At 34.8% G+C, this 27,815-nt stretch overlaps 5 protein-coding genes across 7 annotated transcripts in view; 3 read left to right on the top strand and 2 right to left on the bottom strand.

Annotated features, from left to right (window-relative positions):
• The first annotated feature begins 26 nt into the window (after window positions 1–26).
• Window positions 27–1,768, top strand: LOC136345595 (endonuclease G, mitochondrial-like). The gene is made up of 5 exons (XM_066294074.1): window positions 27–254; window positions 359–745; window positions 949–1,185; window positions 1,245–1,425; window positions 1,484–1,768. The coding sequence occupies exons 1-5, from the start codon at window positions 145–147 to the stop codon at window positions 1,577–1,579; spliced, it is 1,011 nt and encodes a 336-aa protein (XP_066150171.1). The 5' UTR covers window positions 27–144; the 3' UTR covers window positions 1,580–1,768.
• Window positions 1,769–1,860: 92 nt separating this feature from the next.
• On the bottom strand, window positions 1,861–7,264 carry Raf (Raf oncogene). Its single transcript, XM_066293922.1, has 5 exons — window positions 6,675–7,264; window positions 6,061–6,586; window positions 5,697–5,880; window positions 5,049–5,172; window positions 1,861–4,930 (listed from the first exon to the last, which is right to left on the bottom strand). Exons 1-5 carry the CDS (start codon window positions 7,025–7,027, stop codon window positions 3,919–3,921), a joined length of 2,199 nt encoding a protein of 732 aa, XP_066150019.1. The 5' UTR covers window positions 7,028–7,264; the 3' UTR covers window positions 1,861–3,918.
• Window positions 7,265–7,410: 146 nt separating this feature from the next.
• Kyat (Kynurenine aminotransferase) overlaps window positions 7,411–27,815 on the top strand; it is a 37,794-nt gene continuing 17,389 nt past the window's right edge. The window contains exons 1-9 of one of the 2 annotated variants that reach the window (XM_066293950.1): window positions 7,411–7,845; window positions 7,896–8,040; window positions 8,134–8,260; window positions 8,368–8,477; window positions 8,541–8,787; window positions 8,985–9,151; window positions 9,397–9,583; window positions 9,634–9,797; window positions 9,862–9,960. In XM_066293950.1, the coding sequence (XP_066150047.1) occupies window positions 7,652–7,845; window positions 7,896–8,040; window positions 8,134–8,260; window positions 8,368–8,477; window positions 8,541–8,787; window positions 8,985–9,151; window positions 9,397–9,583; window positions 9,634–9,797; window positions 9,862–9,924 (1,404 nt within the window). In that variant the 5' untranslated portion in view covers window positions 7,411–7,651 and the 3' untranslated portion in view covers window positions 9,925–9,960. Of the gene's footprint in view, window positions 7,846–7,895; window positions 8,041–8,133; window positions 8,261–8,367; window positions 8,478–8,540; window positions 8,788–8,984; window positions 9,152–9,396; window positions 9,584–9,633; window positions 9,798–9,861; window positions 10,018–27,815 lie in introns of those variants that run through there. The other variant, XM_066293949.1, reaches the window with a different exon arrangement.
• LOC136345499 (CIMIP2 protein CG18335-like) lies at window positions 10,435–26,931 on the bottom strand. 2 transcript variants are annotated; one of them, XM_066293852.1, is made up of 8 exons: window positions 26,871–26,931; window positions 23,957–24,003; window positions 11,805–11,943; window positions 11,663–11,753; window positions 11,429–11,604; window positions 11,048–11,207; window positions 10,566–10,803; window positions 10,435–10,520 (listed from the first exon to the last, which is right to left on the bottom strand). In XM_066293852.1, the coding sequence occupies exons 2-8, from the start codon at window positions 24,001–24,003 to the stop codon at window positions 10,451–10,453; spliced, it is 921 nt and encodes a 306-aa protein (XP_066149949.1). In that variant the 5' UTR covers window positions 26,871–26,931; the 3' UTR covers window positions 10,435–10,450. The 2 variants fall into 2 exon arrangements, with proteins under 2 accessions (XP_066149949.1, XP_066149950.1); XM_066293853.1 differs by lacking the exons at window positions 23,957–24,003; window positions 26,871–26,931 and adding an exon at window positions 13,754–13,885 and having other exon boundaries at window positions 11,429–11,943.
• LOC136345497 (uncharacterized) lies at window positions 13,891–26,874 on the top strand. The gene is made up of 2 exons (XM_066293850.1): window positions 13,891–14,309; window positions 24,073–26,874. Exons 1-2 carry the CDS (start codon window positions 14,217–14,219, stop codon window positions 26,599–26,601), a joined length of 2,622 nt encoding a protein of 873 aa, XP_066149947.1. The 5' UTR covers window positions 13,891–14,216; the 3' UTR covers window positions 26,602–26,874.

The raw sequence follows: 27,815 nt of genomic DNA, 5'->3' as shown, positions 1-27,815 counted from the left end.
CGTTTAAACGTCAAATCAATAACATGTAACTTTAACCTCATTTTTTATATAATGAAATTTTTGTATGTTGTAACATTTTACAATGCACTTTTTTTAATTTAAAGACTTAATTCGTACTTAAGCATATAAAACTCGGTTAATATAATGGCCACAAATAGGCTAAAGTTTTTTCTCACCTCAGGTTCAGCTGTCACTGCACTTACTGCGAGCTTTTTAGCTGGAAAATATCATGAGAACAGCAACTGCAAAGAAAAGTAAGAAAAATGTATCTTTTAGCCATGGTAAAGGTAACTTAATTTATTATTCTTGGAATTAAACAATTCTTTGATATATCTGAAAAAATATTTAATAATTTTAGAATTCATCAAGCAGATTTTCCAATCTTTGCTTTAGCATCAAGACAAGAATCTTGGTTTTCCCTTGCAAAAATTATATCCCTTTCAAATAAGATATTACCTCAAAATTTGTGCCGCATTGATGCAGCATCTCCCATCTATGAACCCTCACAAGAAAATGCAGTCACCAAATCCAGTATTCCAAGAATTTCACAAATTATGAAATATGGCTACCCTGGATTAGACAATGTAATCTCTTATAGTGATTATGTATTGAGTTATGATAGGCGAAATCGAGTTGCTCATTGGGTTTTTGAACATTTAACTGCAGAATCTGTGAGAGGCAATGATAAAGTTGATAGGTCAACATGTAATTTTATGGAAGCTGACCATGTTCACCCATACTTTAGGTAGGTAATGAATTTGTACTCTCTTGATTTATGTTGTTTTCCTTGAGAAACTATCCTACAAAAATTCCTGTACTGATGAAATGCCAGAACATTTTAATTATAACAATTGGAAAATTTGAAAATCTCAAACTGGCCTATTTTAACCTCAACTTGATTAGTAGAAAAATAGAGATCCAAACATGTACATGATATTTCTGCCATAGATCCCTAAATTCTGACTACAAAGGTTCTGGTTATGACAGAGGACATTTAGCAGCGGCAGGAAATCACAAGTCCAGTCAGAAATTTATTGAAGACACTTTTTACCTTACCAACATGGCCCCCCAAGTGGGGAAAGGTTTCAATAGAGATTCCTGGAATAGATTAGAAAAATATGTCCGCAAATTGACAAAAACATATCCTGATGTCTACTGTTGTACAGGACCCCTATATCTGCCAAGGTAAATAGTGATTTAGTGAGTTTATTACAATGAAAATAATATTTTAATGCTGCTAAAAGGAAAGAATCAAATGGTAAAATGTATGTAAAATATGAGGTTATTGGGGCTCAACATGTGTCAGTACCTACTCACTTTTATAAAGTAGTAGTGGGAAAAACTAAAACTGGTCAATTAGAGATGGAATGTTATATAATGGAAAATGCAGTTATTGATAACAATATTCCACTTAATAGCTTTCAGGTTTGTCACATTAAGATCTTTAAAATAAGCAGGAAAATTAATAAATCTTTATTGTCAGGTGCCACTGGAGTTGATTGAAAGAGCTTCGGGACTCCTTTTCTTTGACAATGTTTTAAAAACTAATATTTCAAAAATTAATGGAAGGAAAACGTGACTTTTACTATAGTAGGAATCTACTTAATTACAGAATTCATATTGGGTTTATCAAGTGAAATGTTTTTTAAACTGAAATTGAGGAACTTATAGGGAGTATGGCTCTAGTATTTCTTCTAGTCAATTTTTTATGTGTTAGATCCTACTACTTTATATTTTACAATGTAATATACATTCTTCATTAAGTATTCTTTTTTGTTTATTTGCCACATTACTTCCACCACATAACCATAATAAAGGTTTAGAAGCAATAAAATTCAAAACCACTTATTTCATAGTAATATATTAACAAATACTGAAATAAACAGAAACTAATTAAAACCAAAGTAAGTAATAATTCAGTTGAAATACATTTGACATAATCCGTGCGTTATTAATTTTTTCTTTCAAATTATGGCACTCGTGACTGCTGCAGAACGATTTACAATGAAATTATATAGTTATCTTACTAAGATGCCATTAGGACCAGAAATTATTTCTATCTGTAAGTTTTACAAATCTCATGGCTTTCTAGGAGTACAACTGAACGGCCCTTAATGTCATCCCTTTCTAAACAATGATAACTTACGTTTATATAAAATGTATTTACAATACAATTTGAAGAAATTTAAAATTTACATTTCCGCCTATCTACAAGTAGCTTAATTAATTACTGATTTATAACGTATATACGGACAGCGAAATTGATAGGTTCTCGGTGTTTTTGAAGACGGACACTCCAAGTTGCAAATAATAAAATATTAAAAAACAGGTTGTCAATATTTACTTTTTAAATGACAACTACAGGTAATATTAGTAATTTCTTCTCTAGAGATACTGATTAGCTTCCGCGTGTACTGATGATATTACACTGATCTTCGTTTCTTAAAGTACATCATACATTCAAAGATAATATTGTTATAAAATTCAAATAATTAAAAAAATATATCAATTTTTTTATATTTGGCAGATATCATTTGTAGACTCTACGTTTAATATATACGTTTCACCACGTTTACTAAGCTGAATAATTAACTTTTTTACCGAATTATTAAAAGAAAAAGTACCACAGTCTATTTTAAAAAATTGCTTTTACAATGTTCTATTTGCAATGTTGTCCAAATCTTAAAATTACCCACTGTCAGTATAACGTTATAGAACCTATAGTCACAATACCTTGGACAGGCGACAGACTTGTTCTTTTACCTTCAAAAGCACTTTTCACCACTGCCCATAAATACAGCAGTTATTGTGTTATTTCATAAAGAGCTTCACGACTATACAATGGGCTTTACCTATATGTTACTCCAAAATCAACTCATCATAAAAGGGTGACGTTTTTGCTTTATTTTTATATCACTTTTAACTTCCGTTCGTAATAATTAATTTTATTAGTAATGTTTTCTCAAAATTACTCCATACCTATGGAGTTAATACACAGGGTGTTTCAAATTCGAGCCACATAATTGAGATCTCTCTAAACGATACAGAGTTAGTTAATAAAGACAAAGTTGCACAGCTTTGTGATCTATAATTGCGCGCATACTGGCCTAGGCGAGATAAAAAAATTGTAACAATGGAAAAAAAAATCTGTAGACAATAGATTATCTCTAAAGATGTGGAAAATATTAAATTTGTTTTATAACCTGAAAACGGACTAAATTTAACAGCGCAACAATATTCAAAGCAAAATCGAAGAAATTTGTTGCGTTCTCGCTGAGTAAAACACAACATTTTTCTCCAATTGGTATAAATTAAAATCCATTATAATTTTATTTCTCTATTTATTATATATATATATATAATATTTTTTTTTTTGCTGTCACTGATCCAGCAAACTTGCAACCACGTGGTGCGTATCAGTAGATACATGCGCAGTAAACGAAAAACTGTTTCGGCCCCTTGAGAGATTTGATATGCAATACTTGCCGTGGCTACAGCGATTTCAAACTAATAATTTATCGCTATTTGACTCGGTTTATTTTAGATACTTTGCATAATCCTTTGCTTACCAACTCTGCATCTCTTACGTAACTATTGAAACATTCTGTACAACAAATTGCCTCAACCGTTTAAAAACTGGAAACCAAGGAATGAAACATTACTCGAAAATAATAGTAAAACCGTGAAATTATTCCCATTTGGAACACCAATATCTATCGCCCACAAAACCTTTCCACAGGTCGAGCCGATCTATCCACCTTGTTTGGCTCAGGGCACTTAACACTGACAACTCATACAATTACTAAGAAACACCTAAAGAAGGCATTTGTGATATTAGTTAAAATTTCTGCCTTAAAAACAAGGCGAACACTACTAGAATAATCTATTTTACAAAAACCCGATTCAGGGTGAGATATCTTAGATATTACCACTCGCTCCATAAAACAAAAAGTTACTATTAAAAGTTGAAGGAGTATTAGGACTCTGGCAACTGTATGTAAAGTCTTCAGATAAAGTGGTGCGATTCATATTCGGTTCCGAAGCGGATCTACTAATTTTCGGTTGATTCCTTAGCAGGTTTTCTAAGGAAGAGCAAATTTGACTGAACAATGGGCGTTGGTCTCTATTAAACTTTATGCACTGTTCCAACAACCGGCGCAATGCGTTCGGAGTGTCCTGCCGCAGTAACGTCAATTCTGGCTTCAAATTCCCTCTCCCCACCATAAACAAAATCTGATCTTTATTGTTCACTTTGGAATATGGAAGTTGCCCAGTAAGCATCTCAAACATCACAATTCCGTACGCGTACACATCACTCTGGAAACTGTAAGGATTCTCCTCTTGCATTCTAATTACCTCAGGCGCCATCCACAAAATGGATCCTGTTGGCTGTTGAGACTGTTGCGACCCGGACCAACGAGCTTTCGCGGTAGCCAAACCGAAATCTCCGATTTTAACTGTTAAATCATCATGTAAGAAGATGTTGTTCGATTTCAAATCACGATGAATAATGTTTTTCGCATGAAGGTACTCCATGCCTTGCGCAATCTGTCTTTGAATTTCTATCAATGTAAAGAGTACAAATTTTGTTTCCACTACATGCAAATGCTTGTACAGACTGCTTCCGTCACACCATTGGGTCACTATGGCTAACTGTGGTTTGCTAACGCATCCCATGAACAGCAAAATGTTGACATGGCGAGTTTTACGTAAAACGGCCACTTCGTTTTTGAATGCTTGTAATTGAGCTACGGTAGGTATCTTCACATTCAATGTTTTTACTGCGACCGGACCATGCCAATGGGCTTTATACACGGTTCCAAATGAGCCGGAACCCACGCGATTCCCTACTAAAATTTCGTCAGCGGGGATTTCCCAATCTTCAATACTCTCTCGTGCTGCTAGCAAGGGCTTGCTTTCATCAGCAGACCTATAATATATTAAAGAATATTTAGAAAACGATCAAATTACTAGTAAAGTATTAACTTCTTAAGTTTCGGGAATTTAACTTTCGAATTTATGAGTCTACACATGGAAAAATTACTTGCCTCGCTCGGGGCCTCTTGGGGTGATGTGATCCAGTAGGAGATGCCTGCGTGCTCTTGCAATGCGGCGAATCCTGCTCTCCGGGAGGTTTATTGAGGAATGGTAGAGGCCTTGCCCCTTCCAGCCCTTGATTATAAATTTAAAATAAGATCTCTAGTTCTAATAAATAACAATAATAATAAATATTTTTTGCACAATAAGCAATAGTAATTTTAGTATCTTCGACCGTTTTCAAAGACTTTGATGCCTATAGTTGATTTAAAATTTCACATTGAAAAAAATATAGAAAAGTAACATGCATACCTATAGCTTTAATGAGTCAGTGTATCAAGACTCTGTGTTGACAAGAGTCAAGAGTTATGATTATTACAGATAGGACAATAGTTTCTGAACTTACTATATTGCCTACTCTTAGATATTAAAATAACCCTACCAGCTTTAGATCTATTAGGAAATTTCCCAAATTCAAAGCATCTGTTTGCATTTATACAAAAAGGGGTCAAAAGATCCTTTTCCCATAAGTCTTTATAAATCTGTTATTCATACCATACTATGTTTTAAAAACATATTTATAATTATTATTTTGAAAACACGTGACTAATATTTTGAAACAATTGTTTCTATTTTGTTATAATCCATGAAAAACTGACCTTTAACACTATTTAAGCAAACATTAGGTGCAGAACTAGAACGGTCCTGTTGGCCAAGTGCACCAGGTTGTCTTTCAAATTGTTGTTTGGTGATCATATGAGCAGGGCCCACTTGGAGAATACCAGCACTGGAGTCCATTGGTTGGGTGAGGAGGAATCTATAGTAAGCATCTGTCATTCTTGCCTATAAAAAACACAGAAACATAGTTATGAAGACTTAATTCAATGAGGTTCAAAGAAATTCACAGCATTTCAAGAAGAAAGGACAATATTTGCAGTATGTAGGCAGAAGATCAAAGTTATAATCAACTGGTATATAGGTTCCAACAAAAAATTCACCTATTCAGCAGCTCTTGATACATACCTGGTGGCACAAAAAAGGAACCCCTCCGGCACATCTTTGATGGAACTTATAACCACATGTCCTACAATTAAACCCAGTAAACACAAGTTTCTGGCACACTTCACAAAACACTATAGAGAAGAATGTCTTCCTAACAAAATTATGTGATATACTGGTAGGAATTGGAAACTTATCAATTATTTTTACAGTCACTGAATCACAATCTAAAGTATTTATGTCTACATTCCAATTTAATTTTTTAGTAGATTTTTCATCACCCAAAAAGGCAACACACATTTCACAGCTGAGATTTCTTAACTTCATGGGCTTGGCTAAAGCACGACGTAATGTCAAGCCATCTCGAATCTGCACACTGGTTCTTTGTTTATTAGGTAAAAATGCCCTCAAAAATCGTGGAGTCATTAATGCTGGCGGGTTTGGTCGAGGGTATGCTGCTTGTTGGGGAGGGCTTCTTACAAGATGTTTGTCTCGTTCCAAGGTACTGCTTTGACTTTGGCTAAGAAGTGATTGACTGCTCGAACTTCCACTACAATAATTAATTAGCATCATAAGTTGTCCTAGTTCTAATGAAATGTATATGAATACATAATTAAGGATAATAGATATTTTTTTACCTATAAGACTCTTTGCTATTAGGTCCCCCACAACTAATCTTTTCAGCCAACTTTCGCTTATTTTCTTCAAGTTCATGTAACTTTGAAGTGAGTTCATCATATTCCTTTAAGTACATAGCAGGTGGATGTTGAAAATCAGCGAACTTCGCGTTTAAGGCATCTATATTGGCCCTCGTCAGAGCGATTACATTTTCGATATTTTTAATTTCTTCCTGTAGATCCAGGATGACTTCGTCTTCACTTTCGCTCGACATACTGTTATCGCTGGTCGCATCAGCATAAGAAAGCACACTTCCATTCAACGTCGTTTTGTAGAGATTACTAATACCCTTAGGCCCTTTTAAGACTGCCATAATATTCGTTCATGTTTGAGGGCTTTTTGCCAATTTTCAATTTTTATCAATTTTTTTCGTTTTCCTCGAAGTCCACGGAATGACAGTCGGCGGTATTGTATTGGAATTTACCTGAAGTTGACATTTGTCAGTTTAAGGATTTTCAACAAAATTGTTCTAACGTAGGAATGTAGCCTGTGCAGGTTCCCTCAAAAGGTTTTAGGATTGTGATTTCTCTAGTAAGCTACGATTATTTTCGGATATACAACTCTCTAATTTTATTGTTGACAGTCTGAAAGTCAAAATACAAGAGCAATGTTGCATTTTAAAGAGTTGCCAATGCGAAAATCTCTCATGGTCACATTGCCGTATATTCTTTTTACTGACGTCACCACAACCAAGTGACTATCTGATTATTTGACCCTTAGAGCGCCTGCTCTAGGGGTCAAATAGGTTATGTGCGTTTCTCTCAATATTTGTTTAATTACAAAATTTGAAATCATGATAAAATATTAATTATTTAGATTAGTCTTTTAAGTAATTATGTATGTAGATGGTTAGAAGAAAAAATTTGACAACAACAATAATCCAATTTCAACTAATTGTACATATTCTGTTTTGATTAAGTAGTAGTGTCCAAATTAGATGTCGGTCATCGTAAAAATATCAAATAATTTAAGCCGCTTCCTGCATAGATCACTCAAAGAACATCGTCGGCCCTTTATCCAACAATCTGTAAAGTATATCTCGCACGTATCAGCAGCTTTTCAAAAAATGGATGATATTGTGCAGAAGTTCAAGTTGCCTGCAGCTTATGCAGGAAGTGAACCTAGTGTTTGGTGAGTTTTGTTACTTTCCAAACAGGTTAGAAATTGTAATGAATATTTAGGGTCGAATATATTCAACTGGCATTGAAGTATAAACCCCTCAATTTGGGACAAGGTTTTCCAGATTACCCACCTCCTAAATATGTTACTGATGCCTTGATAGAAGTGGCTTCAAATAGGAACTTACACCAGTACACTCGAGGATTTGTAAGTATTTAATGTTTTAGGTACTTTATATACATAAAGCAAAAGCAAAATTTTATTATAATATTTTCACTATTCACGGTTTTTTTTGTATAGGGACATCCCAGATTAGTTCAAGCTATTGCTCAATTATATTCCACTCTGATAGGTAGGGAATTAAACCCACTGACTGAAATAATGACTACCTTGGGAGCTTATGAAGCACTTTACTCATCAATTACAGGTGAATTTCTTAGAATAAATTTACCACGTGAAGTTTTAAGATTAAATCTGTATGGTACTCAACAGTTCATTTAAATCCATAAATTTGAGTTCTTAATTTGCTTTTAGGGCACGTAGATGTTGGTGATGAAGTAATTATTATAGAACCATTTTTTGATTGCTATGCCCCCATGGTAAAATATGCTGGAGGTGTTCCTAAGTTTATCTCACTGAAACCTGTATGTTTTCATGAGCATATTCTACTGAATTAGTATAACCATTAACTAAACTATAATTTTCAGAAACAAACAGATGCTAAAATACTAACATCAGGAGACTTTAAATTAGACAAAGCAGAATTAGAGGGACTCTTTAATGCAAAAACTAAAGCCATCATATTAAATACTCCAAACAACCCTTTAGGCAAAGTCTTCACTTTGGAAGAACTGACATTAATTGCAGATTTATGCAAAAAATACAATGTGCTCTGCATTTCAGATGAAGTTTATGAGTGGATGGTGTATAAACCACATCGACATACACGAATAGGTACAAATTTCATTACAATACTCCCACTCCAATTTTGACCTAAATGACAAATTAGCATATATTTCCAGGTTAAGTTCTCAACTAATTTCGGATTATTCGCATGTGCAATTTAATTTTTGCACATGTGGGAAGTCCGAATTCACTTTGGAATTCCTATCATGAACAATTTTATTTATTATTGTATTAATTTTTACTAGCTACTCTTCCTGGCATGTGGGAAAGAACTCTGACAATTGGTTCTGCAGGCAAAACTTTCAGTGTAACTGGATGGAAATTGGGATGGGTCTATGGACCTTCCAATTTGCTGTTCAACGCTCAAATGATTCATCAGAATTCAGTTTATACAGGATGTACACCCATCCAGGTTAGTTTGTGTGATCATATAAAAAAATATTAATTCAGATTCCTCCATGTCTTTGGTAGAATTTTTTTTCTCTCTTTTTTTCGTACCACTGTTTGATTTATGTTCAAAGTACCCTTTTTCTATTTCTATAGTTGCATTCCCTGTTTCCCATTCTCTCCTTACAACTTTCAAATCCCTGTACTTTTATAATATTTTTGTATATTTGTGCAATATTCAAGAAGGTATAAACAGATAATTAATTTAAGGAAGCCGCTGCAATTGCTTTTGAAACGGAATTAAAACGTCTCAATTCCGATAACTGCTACTTCAACTCCATATGCAATGAACTAGAACCAAAAAAGGAATTTATGGCAAAATTTCTCCAAGAAACTGGCTTCAAACCTGTAGTTCCTGAGGGCGGCTATTTTATGATGGCCGACTGGAGTGCTTTAGGTACAGTTCCTTTCTGAAGTAAAAAATATCCAATTGACAAATATCTAAAGAGTCGCAGGTTGATCTGAGCTCTGAGACCGATCAATACAAAGACTACAAGTTCACTAAATGGATGACAAAGAACGTAGGATTGCAGGGAATTCCTCCTACTGCATTTTATTCTACTGAGCACAAAGCTTTAGCAGAAAATTTCGTTCGATATTGTTTTATTAAGGTAAGTAATCTGGGATTTCCTATTTATAGACTATATTTGAGAGTATTATTTTGTGGTTTTACAGGAAGACAAAAATTTGCAAGCTGCAGCGGATATTTTCAGGAAGTGGAAGTCTGGAAAAAACTAATATCTTTTGCGCCATAGTTATTTGTTGAAAACATTATTATCTGCATTGGTTTCTTAAGATGTATATTATAAGATAATATATTTTTTGATCCGATTGGCTGCATTTGTTTAAATATAGATCCAGTTGCAAAGAAGCTTAAACCTTGTATACCATAATTCAAACAAAACGGTCTTCTAGGCATCGTGAGAAGGAGATCCTTGTGGTTGCTTTTCTTGTAGTAGTTACTGCTTTTAGTTTCTTTAAATCAATTCTTAACATGATGCATCTAAATTTTTGAATGCATTGGTGAAAGTTTTAATAATTGTGAAGAAAAGATTAATTGGTAATGCCATATATGATAAAGACACATTGTAAACACTGATAGACACTAGGAAATATGCATACGAGCATCTGAAATAAGTAGAGGCTACCAAACAGATGATTGAAAAGCAATTCTAAGAACATCAAGCTGCAAGATATTACAAGGAGCTGTAGATAAAACCATAATTTTTTGGACAAACTTAATTTAATATCCCATAAAATTTTTCTAGTTGCTAAAATCACCTCGTAACCATCTCTTCGCGTCTCGGGAATCATTCCCGTACGTTTTTCCATACCTGCAATAATTGTTTGAAGGAACTTAAATAAAAAACAATACGTACCTAAATATAGCTCCAGGAATATGCCCTCCATAACTGGGCAACTGTCCGATATGTTTATGGTAAATCTCAGCAGTTTGTACGAATGCTAAATGGTCAGGCCGATCAATTTTCACTGGGGCCCATTCGTTACGCAATCTCGTGTAGTTGGAGCTAAACTTGCAAAGGGAAGAATTGGTCATTGTATCATTGGCTCCGCCAAAGGCTGCATAATCAAAGGGTACGTCGTGGCGCGTAAATCCTGTTGAAAAATAGGGATTAAAATAACCAGGCAAAAAGTGTGAAGAGAACGTAAGAGTATGTACCTAAATGGGTAAATGAAGATGGTGTAGAGCGGAATTATTTTAATCGAAGTTTTCACGTAGTAAGCTTTTCCACCATCATGCCACTTCTTGGTAATTTAATGGTAATCTCCAATAACTATTTTCTCAAGCAATGGATAATTATTACTCGTATACATTAACTTAGGTACAAACTCTTCTCACCTGCTTTAAGATATTTCTCGGAATTCATGTTATCAGAAAAATACGGAACTGATTTCGTAGGTAGTGTAACTAGTGATTCCGTTACAGACACGTTTCTCAACAACCCACCACGTTCCGGTCGTACCTCAATGAGTGGGAACTTGAAGTCGCTTTGAGTCAACTGCAAAAATACATAGATAAATTCGATGTTCTGACAATACAGATAATTAGTAGTCCCAATCAGCCGTTTTGTGCACAAAATATCCAATTACTTGACCAAAGCCATATGTCTTTGTTTGTTTTGTTTTCAGATGACTAGTGTTTGATTTGAAGTATTTGAATGTTGTATAAGGCAATTAAATCGCACAATCCTGAGTGAGTGCTTAACTATAACAGAATCACTTGTGTCTCTTCCAAAGTCTTGGGCTCCAACTTCTTATTTTGGAGACATCCAATTGTGATTATCTGGTTCAGGCCAGCTCTGTTTTGGGGCCGTAGGGGTGCGAAATCATACAACGTTTCTGCGGCTTGAAGTCTGTCCCTTTGCCCGAATTCTGTGTGTTGTGTTGGCATAAATTCTATAAAATTGTGCAAAACGATAAAGGGAATTTTTACTATAGTATTAGTGTTAACTACCTTCATAACCGGACACCATGGGGTGCTTGTAAATTGTGTTGTCTTGCCAGTCATTGACTATGTCGACGTCTCTTATTACGGGCCGACTAGCCTGAGGATTTTCTTATAATTTTGATCTTCAGTACGTGCAAATGATACCTGCCTTATGATCATCATCACTTATATCAGAAAGTGCAATTTTGTCGGTATGTTGTACCGTAGCGTCCAGCAACCCATTGTGAGTGGTGCTTCCATAAACGCTTTCTATGGGATACTTGTACTGAGGGTAAAAGCCGGTGTACCTTAAATTTTCTCTTTATATAAAACTTAATTGTTGTCTTAAGAGTTACAAAATCATAACCCCGGAATAAAATGTGAGTTTGATGATGAGATGAGTTCCATCCAAGCTCATACTTTAATGTTGTTTTGATAAATAAAAGGTTAGTATAATTAATTTGACGAAATTGCATATTTTGCATAATTGAATTTTGTTGGCAAACAAGAAGGAAGATAATTATCCACTTGTAGGTGGAGTACCTCTTCAAACGTCTAAGTAATTACAAGTCCCTTTATACTGTTTAATTCTTAGTAAAGCTACCTCTACCCGGAACCATTGCTTGATAACCAAATTGCTCATTAGCGTCGAAACTATAATGGTTTGTTTGATGACCAAACAATACCTGCATGTGAGCGCAACACCAGTGATAAAAATACGTATTACGAAGTAAAGTCAATACATAAACATATTTTCTTTGTTTTTTTATCTCTTTAGTATTCATTCTTTACGTGTTATCCATGGTAACTATAGGATTCCCCATATATAAAGACAAAGTTCTAGCTTTAAGTTTCACAATATTACTACTCTCTCACTAATACCGTGAAATCATAAATTTTTCAACCCACATTTTGACCATGAAATGTTAATCTATTTATGTAAACAACCTAATGAGATCCCAATATCATTGTGTATAAATGATCATAATGCTTAGTCCCGATTTCCTATTCCCGATGTCCCATTGACTATCAATAAGGTCACCGTTTTCATGTTGGTGATGTCATTGTTAAAATGGTAAGTTAATTTAAATAATGTATTTACCCACTATTTCAATCAGTATGACTTAGTTATGTATTTTACTTATTTATAGATCATGTACGTACTCGTCCCAAAAAAAATCGCGTATTCTGAATTAAACTAGCTGTTAAAATCTTCGGCAGATGGTCTTCGTATGTATGCATCTTCGATATGGTGCTTTATATTAGAAGACGAAGAAATTTACAAAGAAATTATTAATTGTAATATTATTGAGTCAATTGCTCAGGTCGAGGTTAAGGGTTAAAACAGACCTTCATTTTTATTATTTATTAGTTTTATATTATTACTTATTTGTTTTTATTTAAGCACTGCCGTGTGCAAGCAACCTAAGCACTGTTTTCTGGTTGTTTTTTTAACTAAGTGAGTTATGGTATAGTGGGACCCCTATTCGGACTGTTACGATCTATATGCAGTTCTCAGTTTACTATTATCATCTGTATGTTATTCTGAAGGTAAAAATATATCCAGCCACAGCCAATTTTCCACACACCAATCTACTCCAGTTTGTGAAACAGAACACGTATTGGACATATCGAAATCACTGCTATTGTCGAAAAGCAATCCCACTGTTTTTTGTTTGTTCTCAAGTGAATTAATATGTTACAAGTTGTTTGAAAGGGAGCCGTTTCAGTGCTATTTCATTTATATATTTATATGTAAGTCATATAGAGTCGTCCGTACTCTAACATCGCAAAAATACGTAGATTCAAAGTAAAAAAATACGATAATAAATATTTTTCATAGGCTTCATCTTGAGTCGTTGATATAGCGTTATGACATGTAATATTAAATTTATCAACTGCGCAGTAAGTAAAATTTACAGATCACTATAATACTAAGGTAGAAGGTACCTATTCTCATCAATATAATAACTATTGATATCATCGTTGTAAAGCAGAAAAAAATTGCATCTTTCATGTATCTATATCAATATCACAATCTTCGTATTTCTTCCCACCCTACTCTCGATTATACCAATTAATCATCAAAAATTCCAAAACTTTCTTCAGCACACATACCAAAGATATCTGTCTTATCATTCACAGGGAGGAGGCCGAGGCTCCAAACAATAGTTCAGAATGCCACAAGCACAGTCTTCTTTCTTCAGGTAGACAGTGGGCCCCTGTATTTTGTATAGCTACTTGGCCGACTTAGGTAACCAGAAGGGGAAGGGGGACCAGGGGAGAGGCCCGGTAACCGTTCGGACCGCTCCTCGTGAGACCAAGTTCGAAATTCTTCACAACAAACGTTGTCTGCCTCACGTCCGTGCCATGTTACGGACCCTGTATAGTGCGGGTTAACGTTTCTTTATCACCAGGTTTTATGATACGCGCGCAATTATTTTTTTGCTGATAGTGATAGTCGAGTAGTGATCGTACTAAAAGCATTAGTCGTCTTCATGCCCGTTTTGTTAGTGGTAAAGGTGCCAAAGGAGAGTCTTGTTCTTTCAGCCGTTTCGAGGAAACTTAAGTTGCCGAAAATATGAAATACTATACTTTGGGTTCCAATGGTGCTGAGACCAAATCTTCGGGATTCACTGCTTATGCGGATATGGGAATATCAGAGAAAAATAAGGTAAGTAGTGTGCGGCAGTGCCCACGCTTCAACTTCTTCTTTTCATGTTTAGCAGACGTTAATTTATGGGTAAAGGCAATTAAGAGCACACTTTCAATACAGGAAAAGCTGACTAGTTTTGTAGGATAACTTCTTCATATACAAGTTTTTATTAGTTGAGTATAAAACGCTCGAAGAATCGCATGGTTCATTAAAATTAAACGGTATTGATTGATATTTTCGTTACAGCAGTCGTGGGTGGGATTAGTTGTTTTGGGGACTATAACGGTAAAGTATTTGTAGCCTGTTTTGGGGTTTTGGTTTTAAGTTCAACCAACCATATGATATCCGTCTATGATTCAATGGCAGTAATGATAAAACATGAAATAGAACAATCTTGAATTTGATGGTCGTGATGGTTCGCAAATCCTCGTAGTGGATAGAAATGTGAGTAGCGAAAATTCTAGATGGAAACTAGGAAAAAAATCTTGATTTTGTCGAACGGTATTCGGGAATTCGAAGACCGAAAGTGTACCACCCCCCCCCCCCCCATCACTTCACAGATTTTTTTAAAACTTCCAGAGGAACTGTGTGATTTACAATATATTTTTAGAACTATTAGCCCTCATAGTTTCAGTTTAAGATTTGGAATCCGGGACTTCTTAAGAATTTCTTCAGGCTCAATTAAGCTTTCACATAATACAAATTTTAGGATTTAGTATATGATATCGTCAATCCAAATTCAAAAAAATAGCCAAAACGCTTTCCCCCTCTTCTACGCATCTAATAAGCTCTACAAAGACATTATGTTTGAGCTGGGATCGAAATCGTTTATTTCTTCTTCTCAATATATAAAACCATGCACCAATATCTTGAAAAGATTGAAATAAGTAATTTACCACATATTTCTATTTTTATTCTTGCCTCTATGTTTTCATTATAGCAAGATTTGCTGAGGTAATTTAATCTCAAACCGAAGAGATGTCCGTTACTGTGCACTTATCAAAATCCGTTTCATTAAATCTCCGGTGATTCCATGTTATCCTCATTTTTACATATCAGAGTTGATAATTCTCATGAATCATTGAGCTGCAAACTACATAGCTTCTTTTAAAGGGTTCCGAAACAGACCATAAACAATAATTTACGAAAGGAAATTACGAAAGTGGTACTCTAATTGAGGCATGAGAAATAAATAAAAAGTAGGTGAAGAATTAACTACGTTTTCAAAGGCCTTCTGGAATTTAATTCGAAACATTAAACAATACTGAAATTCCTTAAGAGAACCGAAACAAGTAGTTGTCAATAACTGTAATTAGCGGACAAAAACGCTTTACCTGCCTAGGCGGCTAAATAAGTTTTTCATGGACATCTAATTTTAGCTTTCTGGTTTCAGGTATCTTTGTTTGAAGCTTTACGTTTGCTATTTGTAAAATTCAGTAGTAAAACGGGATAGGAGTTGGAAAAAAAAACCTTAAAAAATCCTTGTTGAAGAGTATTACGGTTTAACATTTTTTTCCGAATTCTTCAATGCTCTTTTTTTAATAAAATGGACGTACAGTAACTAAATAATTAAATAGATAAATAAATTTTGTCAGTTTATTAAAGCAAAAGGATATGGCTAGCAGCTCTTTCTTCGTTTGCACTCTTAGTTCCATTATCATAATTTCTATCGCCATCAGTGACGTGGTGACTACCAAACATGTACGATTTATTTTTGTTTAGAAGAGTATTCTACCTGAAACGTATGGAGAGTAGAACTTCGGGCCAATTTTCTGGAAGTTTCTAAGAATTGACTCCAGTTAAACATGTAATTTTTGAATCACATTTTTCAGAGGTTTTCAAGCGTTTTCTTAGTCTGCCTGTGTATTTTGAATGGAGATATTTAACCAATACCATTTATACTCATGCTGATAAGAAGTGTTTCCCTATTTTGATGTAAAAAATCGTCTCCTTAAATTGGCACCTAAAGGCCATAACTAGGTAATTTGAGAAACACGTATTTTGAGATATGACAAAAAATAAATTTTATCAAATTTAAAATTTCTATATTTATTGGAATATTATGTTTTCTAAAACACTTTCAGTTGCTTATATTGAATAAGTTGTCCTTTCAATGAATATAATTAACTGTAAGAAAACTTTAAGTAAACAATACTATAATAATAACTAAGAAAACTCCAAAATTCGCATTATGTTTTTCTTAAATTCAGGGGATGAAATATATAGTATGTTCATGTAAAATTTACCATCCCAATAATTTCAGAACGAAAAGAGATACTGAAATACGGTTTGTGGAAATCTTCAAGGTTGTAAGGGGGGACATTTTTGGCATCAGCAGTGTTAATATTATGCACACCCTCAGCCACCTCAACTTCAAAATCCTAAATGGCATCCACCTTGATATGTATAGTATTATTATTAGTTGAAACGGTGAAAAAACCTCTTACCGAAATACATTAAAGGAAAGCAGAACATAGGCGTAATAAACAATATATTTTTTGGATTGTAAAAACAAATAAGTTTAATAAATACATATTACTTTTTAATTACATTTAAATACAGGTTCCATCATTCTCATTATCAGTGGAATTACTATCGATCAACACGTTTCATCTAAATGAACTATTCATCTTCCTAACTGTCGACACACCCTAATTTTGTATAAATATATTATAGATATCGTATTTTTTTTGTTTTATAAAAAATGTAGATGATTTCTCGAATAACGTGTCTGTCGCCATCATCGATTTTCGAGAAGTTCCTTTTCTTTCAAAGCTATGGTCTATAAGTGTTTCTTTCTTAATAACTAGATAAATCGTCAACAATGATAACTTAGTCATTTCGCTTATTCTCATTGCAAAACATTTAACCGAATTGTACTTGTTTTCTTTGTTTAAACAGTCATAAATATTCAACACGAGTCGTTGACACTGCACATCTAAGTCTTTGTTCTTAACTTCGCTACTAGTCTCAGTAGAATTCACTATTAGTTTATTTTCCAAATAGTCTTCAGACAGCCTTCAAGAAGCCAATTAATCCTATAAAAAGTATACATATAAAACTAGAAATGACTTAATTTAAACATGTCACACCGCAAATGAGACACAAAAATTCAATTTTAAACTCCCTTCGTCGCCGCTACTGATTTGAGTTTGTTTACACCTGCAAGTACTGGTCCCCGTGCGGAGTAGCGGCGCATCTCGAATAATCAACATTTCGCCACCCAGACCGAGGTAATACTCATTTTGGTCCGCTGGTTTAGACATCCGAAATGTTAAAGGGCTCGGTCACCGGATAGTACTGAGGAATGTACGATTGATTCTGCATTGTGATCAATTTTCGATAAACAAGGTTTTCAGCTAATATTCAAAATACTAAATGACACGTTAAAAGGCGTTATTTCAATGTAAATCATTTTAAAACTGATAAAGTTATCTGGGAGATATTTGCGAGTAACTACTTGCAACTCTCTAACTCAATTTTTCAATACCAAAGAGAGTGTATCTCGGACAAAAACAGGAAATACTCCTTTAAAAAAATTGCAAACTTAAAAATTAATATGTTAAACGTTCAAATATTCCCCCATTATTTACACTATTTTGGTCTCGTTCAGTATTGGAACATTTGACCAATGATTCGAAGAATTCTCTCTTTTTAAAATGATTTGCCGTAGCAATCCTACAGACCTTCAAAGTCAGGTAACAGGAATTGTCGTCGATGAAGGTTTCTTTAAATTTCAAAATCAACGAATGCACCGCATTTTTTCTCAATTCTAGAGGACATTCAGATTCTGGGATGAGCCAGAGCCGCGTGACTCACTGAGCCAAAACGCAATTTAGGAAAAGTCCGGTGTACTTTCGATGACCTTCCTTTCTTGTCACAGTATTGATTCAGGGAAGTAGATAATTTCCCTGGAATGCAAGAAAATTGACGTAGAATAGTGGTGCTGACAATGACGATATCAAGAATTACATGCAAACTGACCTACGGTATAGGTATACCTGTATAGGTATACCACCTGGAAAGCACATTGAACTCCGCTTGTACTGAGTGTATGTAAATGAACCTTATATAAAATAACCGGTATCATTGATAACAAAGATACAAATATTGTAATTGTATCTAGATAGTTCACTTCCAGAGAGAAGTCTGTTGTCCCTCGCAATAACTCTTGTCATGCTACGCATGACATTCTTTGCATTCCAATAGAAGAACTAGTTCCTCCGATACCTACACGTGTTTACAACGAAATTTGAACTTTATGGTAAAGTTGTTGTGCAATCGTGAGGTACTACCCACATTCCTTGCCCAACAATGCCCAGATTCTCATCGTTTATAAGACGGTACTTCTCCATCATTATTTCCGCATTATTCAAATGGGTGCATGATTGAAAGGTATACCCATTTCTACCTCCAATCAACAAATCATCTTTGTCCGTATCGCTCGTGTATTTTCTCGTGGGCACATTCGCACTAATCGTAAAACGTAACATTCGACTGCCTGAGTTTTGTTTCATTGATTATGTCATAGCAGATGATGCAAATATATGTTTTAATGTTTTTCAATGCAAATGTATAAACCAATTTTAACGCTTCTTGTGATTTACAGGTTTCGTACGCCTTATTATAATAAACCAGTTTGTTTTTTCGGGCAAACAAACTTAGAGCTAGATGGTGACTCAATGCTTCCATTGTGCTGTGCACTAAAGAGACCCTCATTATTTACACACCTGGCCAAAAGGTGTTCTAGATTAATGGGGTGAAATCCTATAAAGGACTGTATAGCCTTTGTTTTCAATCTAATATTGGTATTGGTAAAAATCATATTGGTACTACCGTATAGTAATTAAAAAAAAAATCAAGAGCATGACCCTGTCGAACCAAGTGGCAGCCACACCAACCGAACCCGACCTTGCATGGCCAATATTTCCCAGAAACCATTATTTTTTTCTCTTGGTTCGTTATTATACATTGACCTATCGTGCAGCTCATATAAAAGTTAGTTTTTATGGAAAGCCACGTGAATAAATTAATGGTTTCTTGCCTGATTAATTTGTCTCCAATTAGCTTTACTTACATTACAAACAGCAATGAAGGGAGCTTTTTGGGATTATTAATAACGGATAAACACCATTTTTTAAATAAATTTTAATATAATGGCAATTAACCTGCTTTTTATAGTCGAGTAATTGGTAGTTGTTTGTGGAATGTATGAAGAAAACTTTATCGACAACGACCTGTATTTTTTTTTTAAGTAGCTAGATGGGCATTTATAAGACAGCTAAGCCTGTTGCAAACCCACAATGCTTTCATGTGCTTTCAACTACAAAAGTTACTAGAATTGTGCCCATATTGTGTATTATACAGGTTGAATAAATCTTAATGAACCGCAGAAAACTTTCGATACTTTGGTATTACCTACATTTCGAATTGAGGTCGGCATTTATCTTGATGGAAAGTAGTCTTGTCTGTCTTTTATATTATTATTTACAACCTTTACTCTCGATTTGTTGCATGTGTGATACTTCGTTGGCATAGTCAACTGATTTACATACCTATCTAATGTTTATTGTTAAGAGCTTTACAGGATGTAGACCTTCGGTTAAGCATTGTTCTTGTTCTTCGTAGTGTACTAAGCCACCATTATTGGATTGAAGGCTTAGGAATTTCCTTGTTGGGTTATTATTCCAAAATCGATTAGGAGGAACTATAGGGCCCTTCAAAAATGTTCATATATTGAAATCTGCCGCGGAAGTCAGGCTTTTCCAGCATATCACTGGATTTTATCAAAATTTACTCAAACTTGAAATTCTATATTCCTCTTTCGCATTTAAAACAAACAATTTTTTTACCCCCCCCCCCCCATGACGCACCGCCTATCCTGTGAATGCTTACTTGCTCGCGTGCTTCTGTGAATTTTTCGATCACCCTTTGTATTTTGATCTCATCTGCAATCTTCTCCATTCACTCAATGAAGGACCATCTATCCTGTCAATTCTCCAAAAAATTTCTTTCACAAATCAAATAATTTACTGTTAGGAAATAGGGTGTTCGGGTTGCGGTCGCCATCCTGTCAAGTAAGCCTTAATTTAGAAACGAATTTTTTGATATCCCCGATCAATTCCCCTTGATATTCATTTTTAACTTAATCGCACCGAGAAAACAAGTTAGAAATGCCGACCACAAATTCTACATTAAAATCTAAGTAAAGGTTGCCCGCCACTTAATATGCCTAAATCATGAGTATGTAAATCTTCATTTGCAATGTATATATTCAACTGAGCTAGTGAGTAGCATGAAAGATCAGGAGATATCCTTTGTGATAGTAGCGATTGAGATCACAACTTACACATCATAAACTAAATAAAATCAAGATTAGTCTTATCTCTCTCTCCTTCCCGTGCCACATTAAATCAAATTTAAATGGGAGAATCCTGAATTAAGATATACGTTCAACAACACTACGATTTTACTAACTCTAGTCATTAGGTATAATACTACATTACATGAACACCGAGGAATATTTACAGTGCAGATATTTGTCAAGTTGAAATCCCCCAATGTGTGTTTTTCCCCAATAGTTAAGCACTGGCTTCTTTTGGAATATCTGATGTGCTCGATAATCCTAATTGATGTTCAATTACACGATCCAAAAAATGGATTGGTTTTCTCCTATTCATGCTGGTATTCTATTACACATTAATGCTGGTATATTTCTTATATTAGTCGTGGGATCATTATTTGGAAAATTTAAAGTATAGATATGTTGAGTATTAATTTGATGTGTATAATTTTCAAATTCTTCCATATAGAATTTGTTGGTTCTTTCATTTCTAGATATAGCCCAATACTAGTCCATTCTTCAATATGTGATGATTTAAAGTCTGAACGAGGAGCTGTTCTAACATGTAAATAATATTGTATTAGAAGAAAAATCAAAATATTTTCATTTTCTGTCACTTCTATAGTTCACCTAACACATAGAAGTATCGATGTTGAAAAACCTTTGGTTCAATAGAATTCAGGGTGATGCCGTTGATCGCTTCAATTTACATTCCTTCTACAGTGTGCTTCATTTTCTTAAAATTCTAGCCAAACAACTAAGACTACGAAACAGTATTATTCTATTCGATTAGGATTGATACGCATCAATCCTAATCGATTCTTCGATATTTCAATATTCATAAGACTCATTGAAAACATATTTCTGTTGTTTCTTACATCACATACCAGCAGACCACAGTACGCGAATACTAATGAGATTTACTTCCTAAATGGCGAAGCAGGTTACGGTGAAGGAATTACTCTAAAAGTATCCACTTTAAAGAACCTCTTTTTGGAGGAAAACCCATGAGTTTAAGCGTAAAACGTCTTCATTCCTTATACTTCGCTGATAATATAACCCTCTTAGGATATGTTAGAGTTGCATGTTGCCAAATACTAGTTGTGCCAAAGGAGTCATTGCCATTAGAACGCAATGAAACTAAATTCTAAATTACTTTCAATTAGAACCCATTTATGGGGTAAATTAAAATGCCCCATTACCACTAATTAAAACTTATTACCCAATATAAAACTACCGCTATAAGAACATCTATACGGGGTGTTCATTAAGTGCTTGTAAAAATTTGATAGAGTGAATCTTTGACTGATTTCAAGATAAAAAGATCAGATGAATACGTGCTCATATTGGCTTAATTCTTAAGATCGAGGGTCTCAAAAAAAAATCGTTTGATATTTTGACCATATTTTTGTCCAATGACATGTGGATTTGGCGAAATTTTCGATATTGGAAGTATTGGCGATGAGAAACTCAAATATTTACATAATTTTTTGTTTAACGTTATACGAGTCTACACACACATTGTTGTACTTAGATTTAAATAACTATAAGTTTTGGTATTTGTTGGTGAAAGCAGTTGTTTTGGAGAAAAACCGGGTTTAAACTTAAATCTGTGTTGGAAGTTTGGAAGTTGAGTCACTTAGCGTTTTTGAAAAAAAAATGGAAAATGTATCTTTCCTTGATTGTATTGTGATGTGACAAACTTAAATCACTTACAAGACTAAGACTCAACTACTTTTGAAAACAAATTAATAACATTTACAATAATTATCGAAAATGACTGCCGCCTACTGCAATGCATGCATTAATTCACCTTAACATCGATTGAAGAACTCTTTCGAATATATCTGGTGTCTGATTCATAACGGCATTCTATTAAAATATTCTGTTTCTTAGATCTTGTTAATCTTGAGCTGAAGTTTTGTAAACTAGTTAGTTCAAGTGACCCCACAGAAAATAATCTTAACAATTCAAATCTGGTGATCTAGGAGATTTTTTTTATGTCACACATCTCAAGAACGGACCTATATTCATATGAACCTTTTACATTAAAATTATGCAAAAATTCACTCTATGAAGTTTGTTCAAGTTTTTGACGAACACCCCGTATACGGTGCGCTCGGACTTGCAATTCAGCATAGATGTATATGTGTTTTAATGTTTTGAAGCAGGCGTCAGATGGTGTGATAATAACCATCATAATTCACAGCAGATCATAATCGTTCGTTAATAGAGTCATTACAAAGCACCAATCCGGAAAAAATTAGGTAACATTTTTTTACTTTCGGTAAAATTAAGACATTTCGTAATTGCAAATCACACCATTTGAGTTAGTGGGAGAAACCGTATCCACATAGAAAACAATGCGATGTTATAATACGGGAATGCAGCATAAGTTGTAGCCATTAGGCTTCTTTTTGTGTCTATTCACCATGAAGCTAACATAAAAGCTCATTATATATATTTTGATAAAAAATTACCACTTTGTTATTTACTTTTTTCGAGAAATGTCCGCCTGATTATTAATCGAAGGCCAATTATGAAATAAAAAGTTATACATAACAGCAAATTAATATTCTGAAAGACGATATGAGGAACAGACAACCGCCAACATCCGTTTAATACGTAGCTAAATGCCTGATTTGTATTCCATAGCAGTTTCTCTTTATTCATATCTCGAACGTAATCAACACAAACTTGCCTTATTATTTTATGTTGTAATTTGCAAAATTATTTCTTCTAAATAATTTTCATCATTTCATCATTTAATGATACTTGAGATTAAGTATTACCTGAGTTTAAGAATTTTTAATGTCAATGGCTTCACTTTGAACAACGAGGATAGTTCAAGGCTTAGACCAGCCTTTGATTGACTAATGGGACGATTAATAGTTTGTGAAGATTTTTCTTGAGAGCCCGAAAATCGCCTTGCAAAATTGATATAATGGGGCTTTACAAATTGCACTTATGGCGATGATTATCCGTTTTAAATTATTGCTAACTGCTTCCAAAAAAAAACTGTACTCTAATCGAGGTTCAAATGGAAAATTTGAGAAACTTCCCATGTACTTATTCCCATCTACAATTTTCTCGATTTCTTAACGTCACCAATAAATTTTTGTAGAGTTCTTCAGGGTTGCTTAAGCTTGAACACAAATCTAAGGACTTTAGTAATTTGGAATAAAGTACGTATTATATTTGGTTCCTTGAAACCCAATAAGAGATGCTAGCTAAGTACTACACATGCAGCAACTAGAGAAAAGGTTATAAATGATAATATGAAAAACACACAAAACTACTAATTAGTAATTTGGAAACTTACTGTCTTAACACCTCCGAATTTGTATTAATGGCACAGCCCCAAAACATCTGAAATGATAAAATTGAAATCTAAACGTTCATCTATATAATCTCATTTATGCTCCGTTTCTCTTGCAGATATACTACACTCAAGCAGATATGAAAAAGATACGTGCAGAATTAGAAACCGTCCATCGGGACCTCAAGCTCCAAACCAAACGCTGTCGTCATCTAGTCGCTGAGTACACCAGAAAGCTCCAAGAAAAAGAGCAGCTCTACCAGAACGAGAAAGCTTTGAGGGATAACCAATTGGCCAAAGTCCTAAAAGCTCTGCTAATCTTTGAAGCCCGTTTGAAGCAGGAGCAAAAGCTCCTCAGTCATCAGCTCAGTGAGAAAGACTTCGTCATCAAGGCTCAGACCAACGATATTAGGAAACTCCTGGCTAACACTTATTGCAAGAATTGCAATCAGTATTACCCAATAACTGCTTTAGAAAGCTGTGACAGCAGTTCTGAGTATATTGTGACTGAATCTTCCAACTTGGAGTCGCTGGACAGCAGCAGCGATACATATGGAGCTATTGACCAAAAGTCTGAATGTGACTCTTATGAAAAATCCAAGACTATTTTCATGAAAAATCGATACAATTCTTACTCCGGACGCAGAAGAAAGAGCACTGGCACGTACTTTGAGGTATTGAAGCTGCGAAATGAAAGCCCTGTTTCTAATGAAGATAACACAAGTGCGGATTACGACAACTTGGACTCACTGCCACCTGAGAGTGTTAGTGATAAGATCAGTGTGGTATCTGAAAACATTGAAAACATGTTTGATGGTAAAAGCAGCAATGGTTCGGAAAGTAGCAGTGCCAATGTAACTTCTTCTGAATGTGGAAAAACCGTCATCAATACTGCTGAAAGAGATTTGGAAGAGGCTGAAAATAACAAATTAACAGAGACAATTTCAGTATTTGAAAGTGGTGCTGAAGGCCATAATGACAATAGTTGGTACGCTAGTGCCAGTGATCAGGAAGATGAAGAGCGTAGCAGTATCTACAGAAACAATCCAGTGTTAGAATGTATGAATCAGATTTTGTTGCAGAACATCAATGATATTAATTCCCCTCCTAAGACCCCTAACATTGAAAGGAAGAGTCACGGGACAAAGAGGGTGAAATTCTGTGATCAAGAAGAGAACAAAACTCTTCTTGCAGAAAAGGATGATTATTATGAGACGCCAATTCAGAAGATTCCAAACTTCTATGAAACCCCTCAGAGTATTTACAGCAACGATTATGAACAGATTTTAAGCAAATCCAGCGAGTGCTCCTCAGAAACAAAGCCTGTTGTTACGTCAAGAACCAACATTCAGTCCCTCAACGAAAACCATCATTACATAGAAATGGAGAAACCCTGTCAAAGTCAGACTACAACTAATAGAAAAAATAAAATTCAACGCACCCCACCAGCCCTTCCGCCAAAACCCCCGAATTTGGTAGCCAAGGGTAAAATTCAACAGTCAGTGCTTAAGAAACCCCCGAGTGAGTTAAGCAGCAATGGAGACTTGGAGCCGGACTATTGCTCAATCTCAGAGCTCAACTTACCTCAGCAAACCAAAATATCTGCGAATACAATAAGTGTGGTGGCAGAGGTCCACAGTCCGACCTCAAATGAGATTAAAAGCAGACTCAATATTCCTACACCTTTAGTTGCAGTTGGTGAAGTTGTAGAGCCCAACAGAGAAGAGGAAATTTCCGGTTTGACAGTGAAGAAATGCGTTGAAAAACTCAACATCCAACTGGCCAAACAAACCTGTGGCTTAGGCAAGCCTGTGGAAGTCACAATAAATAAAAAGAAGAATGAGGTTCAGATTCCCAAACTTCCCCAAGTATCTGAGATCATAATCCCCGATGATCCAGAGGAGAATGAGGAGAAATTGGTATCCCAAGACAATTATGTTAAGAACAACACTCAAATATTGCAGCAAACCAAGAGCTCCCACCATAGAAAACCCATTGTCATTGGGTCTTCAGTTTCAAGCCTCATAAGCGGTTTCCAGAACAATCAGCTAATAGAAGAGATAAAGAAGAGGCATGAACGGATGAAATCTGAACCGAAAAAAATGTTTTCCAGTTTTGAAAACCCTCAAAACTCGGATAAACTACATTTGAACAAAAATAGCCCAGAGCAAGCGCCTTGTTTTGAAAATTTTGATTTAAGTCAAAATTTCGAAGAGTTCAAGCTGGACGATTGTGAAATCGAGGAGTACGATGTGGAAGGGGAATTGGAGCTCGAAAAGAGCCCTACTGAGACCGTTTACACCAAAAGAGTGGACTACATTAGAGCCACGGATCAGACGTTACCAAACCTAAGCCAAACATCGATCGATTTGCTGAAAAAGCAATTAGAACTGAGGAGAAGTCAGACTCCTAAGACCTCAAATCACTCAACTCCGAGGTCTGCAAATCAACCTACTTACGAGCACTTCCTGGAGTGTACTGGATTGAGCTCGAAGTCGATTTTAACCCCTCCACGAGGCCTTACTAACCACAAGCACATGCTCAAACCTAAAGATATCAAGTTGAGATCTAGAGTTAGAGCCAATACTTCCATTTTTGAGAGGTACGGTGAGGGCAAGATTAAATATTGGTCTGAACCTTTTGTTTAGTTGAAGCTGAAATTCAAAAGTTTAGGTCAAAATTGACGAAGATGTCATACTTTATGTTTTCTAAGTCAGTAGTAGAGTTTATTATTCCTGTTAGTATTTTTTATTCTTATAACTTTAATTAACTATATAACGAAATCCCTAACAATGCGCCATAAGGTGCCCTTGTACGGTTTTTCCGGTTATGCATGTACGACTGTATGATAATGTTTTTGTTAAATAATTTTACCGTATTTTTACGTGTGTTTCAAATAAATATTTATTTCATTTACCTGATGAACTGTTGTTTTATTAGTACAGGAAACAAGGTGAAATTTCAACGAATTCAACCAAACACTGACTGTCATGAAAAAGATTGAGCAATATCGTGCAAGGCTCGAACGTTTTCAATCGATGAACATTCGAAGGTCTTTTATTGAAAGGAAAATGTGTTTTTCTTTTCGGCAAACCTTAACAGCTTTCATTACAAAAGTTAGGGGCAAAATTAATGGTTAACATATCGCGGATACGATACTTACTTATTATGCAAAAGAGGACGTGAATAGCCCACATACCTTTCGAGGTGTATTCATCAGGAGACTGATAACGTGTATGAAAATAAATTGAAATTTTGAGAACTTCCTTTCACCAAACAACCAAAAATTCCAGGAGAGTAAGAGTGTGAACCTTGATTCAGTTGATCTAAGTGTAGTGTTATTACACCATCCTCAAAGTTCTGTTTCAGCAACTGTTAAATAAAGACCCATTGTTGGTTTGTTGCTTTATTTCTAGGAAATTATCAAATTTTCTAAATAAAATATCAAATAGTCCATGATGTTTTTCGGACCCAAAAATCGAAGTTGTCCGTTTCGAGTTTTGACCGCGGTATTTCAAAACTGTATCATACGCCTACTGCGGAACCAAATCTCACTGGAATTGGAACAACTCATTTATTCTTTTTTTGTTTTAACTAAATCGTGATCTACGCCACTGATTTCTGACTCATTAAACTTTCACATGAATCTGTAAAGAAAATTCACGCTATAGTCAAATGCTTCTTATTAAAAATGAAATTCGAAAAATTTGAAATGTTTCAACTGAAGAGCAGGTTATAAAAAGAATTTAAGACGATTAGTTCAGATATTCATTAGTTTATTCAGAAAAATCTGTGGTGCCATCTGTTGAGGTATAGCCTAACATTCGCAGTAGAGTAGTTTCCGTTAGTTAATAACTATAAT

The sequence above is a fragment of the Euwallacea fornicatus genome, chromosome 20, assembly GCF_040115645.1.
Source record: "Euwallacea fornicatus isolate EFF26 chromosome 20, ASM4011564v1, whole genome shotgun sequence".
Lineage (NCBI taxonomy): Eukaryota > Metazoa > Arthropoda > Insecta > Coleoptera > Curculionidae > Euwallacea > Euwallacea fornicatus.
The sequence above is the reverse complement of the archived record's forward strand: the minus strand, read 5'-3'. Positions and strand labels throughout refer to the sequence as shown.